The 11012-nt window shown below is 39.1% G+C and overlaps 1 protein-coding gene across 1 annotated transcript in view; it reads right to left on the bottom strand.

Annotated features, from left to right (window-relative positions):
* Window positions 1-8085: 8085 nt before the first annotated feature.
* The window catches only part of LOC132379705 (protein CC2D2B-like), a 144834-nt gene continuing 141907 nt past the window's right edge, over window positions 8086-11012 (bottom strand). The window contains exon 35 of the mRNA XM_059947995.1: window positions 8086-8274. Coding sequence (XP_059803978.1) covers window positions 8086-8274 — 189 coding nt within the window. The remainder of the gene's footprint in view (window positions 8275-11012) is intronic.

The following is an 11012-nucleotide window of genomic DNA, read 5'->3' as shown; positions in this document are numbered from 1 at the left end:
CCCTCTTCTTGCCGCTCCCATCAGGTAGGAGGTACAAAAGTTTTAAACCCCATACCACCAGGTCAGGAACAGCAATTTCCTAGAACAAGCAGGTTCAATCACCAATGACCACCTATTGCACTGGTGTACTTGTGCCTTCTTTTTTGCACTATATCTTGTTTTGCACCATCCTTTTTTTCCTTTCTCTTCACCTTCTAGTATAATTTATGCTTGACTCATATTCTGTGTGTTGCCTATACCTGTAAGATACAAGCAAGAATTTCACTGTGACTTGTGCACTTGACAGTAAACTCAATTTCCTTCGACTTGATTTGACTGATATTCCGAAATCTGTTTACGTTTTTGAGCAGTAAATAATTTGATATCTAATCTTGGAATTTGCTGAGATAAAATCAAAGACTTCACTGTATTGTCAACATGTAGCAGGAATTTAAATTTTTTGTTCTGTTTGATTAAGCTGACAGCAGCTCAACTTCCACTCTCAACCCTTGCGTTCTTCACATAGCTGCATTTGCCTTTATAAAGCAGAGAAAGTTTGCGGGTTCTGGAAATTCAAAACAACACACACATAATAATGAAGGAACTCAGCAGGCTATATAGAACAGACTATGTTCTGCCTCCTCGTTGGCTATGTAGAACAGTCTATGTTTGAAGCTTTCCTCGGTTATGCTCCCCAGCTCTTCCTCTGCTACACTGACCACTGCACTGGTGCTGCCCCATGCACCCATGCTGAGTTCATCAATTTTATCAACTTTGCCTCTGACTTGCACCCTCCCCTTAAATTCACTTGGTCCATTTCTAACACCTCTCCCACCCCTTTTCTCAATCTCTCTGTTTCCATCTCTGGAGACAAACTTGTCAACTGACATCTTTTATAAACATACTGAATTGCATGATTATCTTGACAATATTTCTTCCCGCCTGATCTCCTGTAAAAATGCTATTCGCTTATCTCAGTTTTTCCACCTCCATTGCAATATGGCTTTCCCTTCCAGGAGAACAGGGTTCCATCCCTCTACTATTGATGCTGTCCTCACCCACATCTCCTCCATTTCCTGTACATCCATGCTCACCCCACCTTCCCACCGCCTTAATATGAGAATCCAACTCGTGCTTACCTACCACCCCATTAGCCTCCACCTCAAACACATTATCCTCCACAACTTCTGCCATCTCCAAAGGGATATATCTTTATCCACCCCCATCCTGCTTTCCGCAGCGATCACTCCCTCTGCAATTCCCTTGTCCATTCATCCCTCGTCACTAACATCCCACCAGGCACTTATCCCTGCAAGCAGGCTAAATGCTACACCTGCCCATACATCTACTTCCCCCACCTCCATTCAGGGCTCCAAACAGTCCTTCCAGGTGAGGCAACAGATCACTTGTGAATCTAGGCACTCTATTGTGCCCGGTGCTCCTGATGCAAATGCCTCTGCATTAGTGAGACTTGTCGTAAATTGGGGGAGTGTCTAACACCTCCACACCATCTGCCAAATGCAAAGTGTGCAAATACAAAAGAGAAATAATATTAATAAAAAATCTATAAATATCAAGAACATGAGCTGAAGAGTCTGTGAAAGTGAGTCCATAGGTTGTGGGAACAGTTCAGTGATCAGGTGAGTGACATTTTCCCCTCTGATTCAAGAGCCTGACGGCTGAAGGGTAATAACCAGTCCTCAACCTGGTGGTTTAGGTCTTGCAGCTCCTATACCTCCTATATCGGAAAGTGGGAGTCCTAGATGATGGATACTGCTTTCCTGCAACAGTGCTCTGTGTAGATGTGTTCAGTGGTGAGGAGGGCTTTACCCATGATGGACTGGGCCATATCCAGTCCTATTTGTAGGCTTTTCATTCAAGGGCATTCAAGACCCACACCACCAGGTTCAGGAATGTTTATTGGCCCTCAACCACTAGGTTTTTGAACCAGAAGAGATAACTTCATTCAAATTCACTCATCCTATCACTGAACTGTTCACACAACCTATGAACTAACTTTCAAGGACTCTTCATCTCATGTTTCCATAAGAGGCCATGATGCAACCAGTCAGTATACTCTCCACTTCACATCTATTGAAGTATGTCAAAGTTGTAAGTCACATGTCGAATTTTTGCAAACTTCTAAGAAAGTAGAGGCACTATTGTACTTTCTTTGTAATGACAGTTACGTAGGGGACCCAGGACAGATCCTCTGAAATGGTAACAATGAAGAATTAAAAGTTTCTGACCTTCTCCACCTCTGATCCCCCGATGAGAACTGGCTCATGGATCTCTGGCTTCCTCGTCCTGTACTCTATAATCGGCTAGGTGATCTTGCTGACATTAAATGAGAGTTTATTGTTGTGGCACCACTCAGCCAGATTTTCAATCTATATGATGATTCATCACCACTTTTGATATGGCCCAATGACGGCAGTGTTATCAGCAAGCTTAAATAAAGCATTGGAGCTGTGCTTAGTCTCACAGTCATAAGTATAAAGTAAGTAGAGCAGGGGGCTGAGCACACAAATGTGTGGTGCTCCTGTGCTGAGGAAATGTTGCGGAGGAGATATTATTGACAATCCAAACTGATTGGGGTCTGCACGTGAGGACGTTGAGGATCTGGTTGCACAAGAAGATATTGGGGCCTAGGTCTTGAAGCTTATTGAATAGTTTTGAGGGAATGGTAGTATTGAATGCCGAGCTGTAGTCAATGAAGAGCATCCTGATGTATGCATCTTCACTGTCCAGTTGTTCCAGGGTTGAGTGAAGAGCCAATGAAATGGCATCTGTTCTTGATACATTATGATAGTAGGCAAACAGGGGCAGATCCAAGTCTCTTCTCAGGCAGGTATTGATATGCTTCATCACCAACCTCTAAAAGCACTTCATCACAGTGGATGTAAGTGCTACTGGATGATACTCATTGAGGCAGGTTACCACGGTCTTCTTAGAAGCTGCTTGAAGCAGGTGAGACCTCAGACTGCCAAAGTGAGACATGGAAGATTTCAGTGCACACTCCAGCCAGTTGATCAGAACAGGTCTTTAGGTACCCCATCTTTGTTTCAGGTTCACAGGCAACAGCTCACATTCCATGCCATGACAGAAGTTTATCAGAATGATCTTGACAATCAGTCTTTTTGATTCATCTATAATTGGATTTGGGAAGGTCTCTATTCAAATCATTGCAAGTATCTTGCCTCAGTGGCACCTCTCACAGACTGCCATTTTGATCACTGGCTCTGCTGTTGAAATGGCCCAGATGTTTTGTGTTCACTCCCCATTCAGGTAGGGGTGGTTGCCTTCCAGTGCTGTGTGCAATTCCTTCTCTCTTTCTCAGTGGTGCCTTGCCATCAAGGTTGTGGAACTTGATGTCTCTGCCTTAACTCAGATCCCTTCCCATCTATTTTCCCCAATATTTTGCTATTCTGATCAATAGAACTAATCATCTAAATCCAAGAATTTGCCTTCATTATAAATTATAGTTACCATTATACTTCAAAGTTTATTCACAGTTCAGTGACATTCCCTCACTCTCTGTCTTTTGCATTTATATTTCCATTCTCTTACTTATGTGGGCTTACTTCTATCAGGAGCGGTCAGATGTGATGCAGTGGGCTGGTGTTCATCATTTAGATGCTCTGTGGTGACACTGTTAATGGATAGCTCTGATCCTTTGTTCTGCCTGTGACGGCAACAAAAAGGTGAATGGTATCGTTCAACCTGAATCCATTCTTTGCACTGGCTGCCTCGCCGAGTCTGTACACAAACATAAGTGTCTTTTGTCAGAAGCACCACCTGTGGTCCTCCCCACCTGGGAATGACCTCTGCCTTTTCTGGCAGCTCCCTTAATATGACTTGGTCTCCTGGCTGTGGGAGAATTATCTTCTCTATCTTTGACTCGCTCTGATCAGCAACGTGTTGCTGTTGTTTGCTCAGCTCTTTAACACAATAAGCTCCACTCCTCTGCCTGTAGCCAGGAATAATGAGGACAGTCAGACAACTGATATCCTGAAGTGCAATCTAGGGATCATACAGTAGGTATTCCTAATCGTAGCTTAACAGTGGTCGAATGCATTGGGACCTTCTATGCTGCAGGTCACATGTTGATGATAATTTGGCAGAGATTTCTTCAAACAAGCCTGATTGAAGTCTCAGGCAATGATTTGAAATATGTTGGGGAAGGCTGTTTCTTGTTTGCTGATCATTGCACTCAATACATTGAATGCTTGCTTTACATCAGCCATTGGCAGTATGTAAACTGCAGTCAGGATCATAGAGGAGAACTCCCTTGGGTCAGCAATTAATCATTAGACTTTGCATGTCGGGAGAACAGGAGTGCAACAACGCTGCTATGTCTGAACACCACGGAGAGTTTATCATGAAAAACAGACACCCACCTTTTGCCTTCTTCAAATCAGCAGTCTGGTTCATCCATTGATTCGAAAAGCCCTCTGGCCTTACCGACATATCTGCCGTGTCTCCTTGAAACAGAACGCAAAAATCCCTAATTTTCCTCCAATGTTGTCCTTAGATCACAATCTTGTTCTCCAGGTACTGTATACTTGCTTACAAGATACTGGGTAGAAAAATTTTCATACCCCAACATTTGAGTCTGGCTTGGAGCCCTCCCATCCTCCCTCTCTTCCAGCTGTTCCTTTGTTCCTTTGTTTGCTGAAAGGTACCTGCAATCTTGAGAGTTGTGCGCTGAGTCCGTCAGAAGAATGTGAAATCGCTAGTTCATCAAGACAGTTCAGAAGTATGCAATTTAAAGGGAAATTACAGGTTGCAGATTGCAGTGAGAGTAGTTCAGAAGAAATATATTTAGCTTTGTAAGTTAGCTGGAATGCATCACCATGTTTCACCAGCACCATCTTGGTTACATCTTGCCTTGGGCCATCTTGGTCTCTGCTTCCATCATCATCTTAGGCAGATCATTCCAAATGCTAACGCTGTTCAGGATGAAAATCATTCTTCCTTTTATGTCCTCTAAACCTTATGCCGATCCTATATCTCCTAGTTATAGAAATATCCAATATGAGGAAAAGCTTACCACCCTATCTGTTCCTCTCATAATTCGCATTAGGTACTTCTCAGACTTCTTTTGCTCTGTGGAAAATCAATCCACCTTCTTTTCGATGCTCAATCCCAGGCAATATCCTGCTTGATCATCGCTGCACCCTCTCAAACTAACTTTGTCCTTTCTATCCTGTGATGAGCAAAACTATGCACAATGTTCCAGATGTAGTTCACCAATATTTTACAAACCTATTCTGTAATTTCTCTACTTGCATATTCGAAACACTGACTAATGAAGGCTAGCATCTTGTATACCTCCTGTATCATCCACAGGCTCTAAACCTTTGGTCCAGCCTTCCACGTGGTACTTGTCAAATGCCTTATCAAACTCCATATAGACTATATGAACTACAACACCTCCTCTATACTTAGACAAGTCTTTGAAAAGTTCATTCAATTTAGTCAGACAAAATCAAAAGCTGACTGTCCATGATCAGTTACTGTCCTTCTAAGTATAGATTGATTCTTTGCCTCAGATCTTTTCCCCCAATAACTTTCCTACCATTGACATAAGATTCACTGGTCTGTAATTACCTGGTTTATTTCTTTTTGTTTCTGTCACTCACTTTATTTAAAATGTCTGTAGAGCTTAAACACCAATTCTCGTGACTCTTTAAAAATGATACTATACCACAAGCTCGTTAAGAATATATGAACATACAAATTAAGAGTAAGCCCACTGATCCCCACAAACATGCTCTGCCATTTAATTAGATCATAGTTCATCTCATTGTAAACCCAATCACCCTTTGTTACATTCTTATACTCACTTCACTGGTAACTTTCCAACCTGTCTTCTGTCATTAGACAATTAAGCAACTAACTATACCTTCAGTCTTTTCAACCTCATTATTTAGATAGTTTTTAAAATACTCATAAAATAGTCATAAAGTCGTAGAAAAGTACTAAACAGAAACAGGCCCTTTGGCCTGTCCAGTCCATGCTAAACCATTTAAGCTGCCTACTCCCATCAACGAGATCACTGCACCAATCTCTGCAGTACAATACTCAATACATTGCACTATATAAGTAAAGAAAACATTTATGCACACAACTTTTGTTCACTAGTCAATCTTCTCTCCATCTCAATTTGTTTTCTCTTACTTTATAAACTTTTATTTTCTGTAATAACTTTTAACTCTTCTCTTGAGTGAATTGTTAGAACTTTTCCGTAGCTCCCCTTTCCTTTATGTTTTGGAAATCTACTCTTGTACTTTCCTGTCATTTGTATTTATTTGCTTTATTTCTTGAATTTATTATTTGTGTTGATTCCTTTTTACTATTTATAATTGGTTTCAATTTTTTTTCTTCTTTCCCTCTTTTTTCTTCTTTTTCTATTTTTCTCTCAGTCTTCTTTCCACTAGTTTTAAATTTAGATTTGTTCATCATTAGTGTTTGTTTCCTCAACCTATTTAATTCACCTAATGCTTACCAAATCTAAAAAGAATATACAACCTCATCTCCAATGATCAATGACAGAGATATAAGACATTGCTCTTCCAATTACAGATTTTTCTAGCTCCATAATTAAAAGGAGAAATCTAATAGGAGATCCATCAGTATAGCCTTACAAGAAAGTTCTAAAGCTGGTTTATGTTATCCAAACATCAGAAGATAACAAAAATAAAATTCTCTTATGTCTCTGATAAGATGAAAGCATGGTTGCTGTGGGTATAAGCTCTCCCTTCACCCTCCTAGTTCCACTATCAACCAAAACTTCAGCAACGTGTATACTTCAGTATTCTGTCACTTCAATTCGCAGTGTACCTGAAAAATGAAATAATCTTTAAATGATATTATTTGATTACTAATTTTTGGATTGTATTTTGAATCTAAAATGAAATACTTGTAGAATATTACCTATTCTTTGTGCCTACAAATATAACTGATTTACAAGTTATGGTAGTTTAAATAATTTGTTTTTAACTTTATTGTCATCTTACATAGGGTAAGATATAAGTAATTAAGGGCTAGTTTTTTAAGGAGTTTCTTCAAATAGCCTTTGAGCATATCCTTGAACTCTTTCCTTCATCCAAGTGGTAACTGCTTCCCAATAAAGAAAGGAGTGTTTATTTCAGGAATCTTGTGTTGCCCAATGTAACCATCTAAGTGCAATTAGGACTGTAGGGGATGTTGGTCTGAGACAGGGCACTAACTTTAGTTTTCTTATCCAACCAGTGAACTTAGAGGATTTTGCACTGGTAAATTCTGAGCGTCAGGGCCTGCCCACTATAGGTTGGCCAGATCACTGAAACCATTACAATCATGAAGTCAAAATGTACAGTTCCTACTATTCCTACTCAGATAAAAGCAGCTGTGGTGATACTGATGAATCTATTCTGGAAAGTGGTGGAGACAAAGGTAGGGGGGTGGGGCGGGCTGGAAACCGGTCTGATTATAGTGGAATGCAATGAGCTGACAGTTTATGAAAGATTGGAACAGCTGCATTATTGGTCAGCCTGGCTTACAAGAGATTCAATATCAGCAGTGTTTTTAATCTCTATTCACCACTGGACACAAAAGTTGATTTCCAAAGTGAAAAATTGTGGCTTTATTTGTACCGAAGAAAAGGTTTCCATCTCCTTATTTTTATAAACACGAATGCAAGTATCGAAAATCAATCAAAACATTTTTTGAAAGAGAGGAGGTGATTGTCTCTTACTGAATTAGTCAAATCAACTATTCTGGTGTAAATATTCTTTTATGATATTAGAGTTGTAAACATATCTTTGTGAGAATAGAAGATTACATGAATCTGGTAAAATAATAACAGAAAACTATTGAAGCAGGGTACGAAATAGTTAGAAGAGTTATGTTTTTCTTTCTAGAAAACAGAAAAGATTGAGATTGGATTCTTTGAAAATTAAATGAAGTTAATTTATTAAAAATATACAGCTCATTGGGCGAATGAACTTCAAAGTTACTAAAAATGGATAATCACATCAATAAAATGTATAGCACAGAAAACAGTAGAACAAACATAAGAGATCTAGGTCAAAAATATTAAACAATGGCAAGTTTGATTTTTTATGCATTGCGAACCAGAGATGCTATAAAGATCCACACTGATAATACATTGCCAGGGTATGGATAAATATATACTGCAACAGCAAACTCCACATTGGGGATGTCAATTTTATGAATACCAGTACTGTAGACTTTATCAAATATTGTCTCCAACTTTGAATAGCACATTTGAATAGGAAATCCTGAAACCTGTTGAGATAAAAAAAAGTGTTATAATTGACTGACTTAAAACATGCAGGCATGATCAAGAGGTTCAGTTGTTATTCAGTTCGAAGTTCAAAGTAAATTTTATTATCAGAGTACATACATGTCACCACATACAACACTGAGATTCTTTTTCTGCAGGCATACTATGGAACAGTAACTGTAAACATGATCTGTAAACTGTAAACAACTGTGCAAATTCAGATAATAAATAGCAATAAATAGCGAGCATGAAAAATCATGATTAAAGAGTCCTTAAATATGTGCAGTTATCCCCTTTTGTTCAAGAGCCTGATGGTTGAGAGGTAATACCAGTTCTTGTACCTGGTGGTGTGAGTCCTGAGGCACTTGTACCTTCTGGTTGATTTCAGCAGTGAGAAAAGAGTGTGGCCTGGGTGGTGAGGATCTTTGCTGATGGATGCTATTTTTCTACAGCAATGTTTCATGTAGGTGTGCTCAATGGTTGAGAGGGCTTTACCTGTGATGAACTTAGTCAAATCCACTACCTTTGTAGGAATTTCCACTCAAAGGCATTGGAGCTCCCTTACCAGGCCATAATGCAGCCTTTCAGCACACTTTCCACCATGCATCTATAGAAGTTTGACCAAACATCAGAATGGGGAAGAAATGTAAACTAAGTGACATTGACTGTGGAATGGTTATTGGTGCCTGACAGTGTAGCTTGAGTATCTCAGAAACTGCTGATCTGCTGGAATTTTCACGTACAATAGTCCCTAGAGTTTCCAGAAAATGGTGTAAAAAAGAAAAAAAAAAATCCAGTGAGCAGTAGTTCTGTGGGCAATAATGTCTTATTAATGACAGCTGAAGAATGGTTTAAGCTGACAGGAAGGCGACAGTAACTCAAATGACCACATTATACATTCGTGGTGTATAGAAAAGCATTTCTGAACACACAACACATTGAACCTTCAAATGGATGGGCTACAGCAACAGAAGACCACATTGGGTTCCAATCCTGTACCTAATAAAGTGACCACTGAGAATATGTTGCAAATGATTCTGACATCCATACAATCACATAGAAATTACAAATCAGGAAAATACTATAAATGCCATTTTGCAACTCTTTATACTCTGAGTTTCTGTCAGCAATTTTAAATTTAACCCTTTTTTATCCCTTCCCCTTTCACCTATAGTTTTTCTTTAATTACAACCAAGCTGTTTATCATCGTTATTATGGAAGCACGTTCTACATTTGAACAGTTACCTGAATAAATATGATTTTCTTGAATTGTTTAATAGATTTTTTTGTTTCTCCATGACCATGTTTTCATTGCTTCCCCCATAAAAACATTTTTAACCATTACCCTATTACATTCCTTAATAATTTTAAAGATAAAAATACATGATACTCCCTCAGAGGTAAGGACTCCTAGGCAGCTAGAAACTGAATTTGGAAATGTCACAATCATTCCCAGTTCTGTCGATCTTACAAAGTCATCTGGGGAATGGGGTTGAAACTGAAAGGCTCTGTCCCAGAGGCAGGTGAAATAATAACCGTACATAGTCATGCTCACAGAAACATGCCTTACAATGCTTCAGATTCTTCTACCACAATCCTTGAGTATTATTTTTTCAACTAGCAATACACTGGTACATGGATGAGAGAATAGCTGTGTTGGTCCTCACCACTGGCTCAAGGCCACTTGGTGTCTGGTAGAGCATGGACATAGCAACATCCTGCTGAATATCACCAGACCTACTCCTGATCAGTGTTACTCTGTGTTCAAAATTTGAAAGTCCTTAAATACTGAAATTGGCAAGAGCACAAAAGGTACTCTTGGGATTTCTCCAAGAATGGGCTTACTTGCATTATATAATAGCTACAGAATGTGTCAAAACAAAAACTTGCCAGACTGGGTCTACAGCTGAAATCAGTGAACCAACATGAGGAACTCTTATCCTCATCATCGCCGATAGATCATTTGCACGTTGCAGCTGCTAGGGGGTATTCTGCAGTTATGTGAATACAGCAAATATTAATTCAAACAAGAATCAAGCTTCATTTTTTATGGCAAATGTAAATAATTTCAGGAAGATTGCAATTAGCCTTCAGATTTTTTTGTAAATTGAAGTTACAAGTGCTTCACAGCCATATGTTCAGACAATGTGGTTGTGTTAATTGTCCTGCATCAACAATGGGTTTAAGTAATTTGCACCATTGTGTAAGTTCAGGGAAGTGTCCCAGCCAAGGTATCTAAACATTCAGAGGTGTCTCTCACTGTAGATATGCAATTCAAAGGAAGTTTGAATTTAGTGTTCAAAAGGTCAACCCAACCCAACCCAAAGTATTGAAATAAACAATGTTAATGTAACTATTGAAACTGCATTGAATCACCTACTGTCACCATTGATCTTAAGGATATAAAAAATGTGATGAACATTGAGCTTGTGAGCCTTTACCAAGAGTGTCTTCAGAATTATTCCTGCTTGTTGTGCTGAATAAAGATGTATATCACCAGGTTCAGTGTCTCTTCCATGACTTCACTGATGGTCACAATAGCAGCTTTGATTAGGGGCAATTTCATAGAGAAGTATGCCTCTGTGTGGGATTGTGAATACTGAGAAGGATGGTTAAAAAGCTTCAGGGGAATATGGACAAACTGAGTGAGTAAATGAGAGAATGGCAAATTAAATACAATGAAGGAAATGTAAGATGATCTTCTTTAATGCAAATAACAGAGAAGAAAAGTATTTGTTAA

This window comes from Hypanus sabinus, chromosome 22, assembly GCF_030144855.1.
Source record: "Hypanus sabinus isolate sHypSab1 chromosome 22, sHypSab1.hap1, whole genome shotgun sequence".
Lineage (NCBI taxonomy): Eukaryota > Metazoa > Chordata > Chondrichthyes > Myliobatiformes > Dasyatidae > Hypanus > Hypanus sabinus.
Note: the sequence above shows the minus strand (reverse complement) of the source record. Positions and strands in the feature narration are given on the sequence as shown.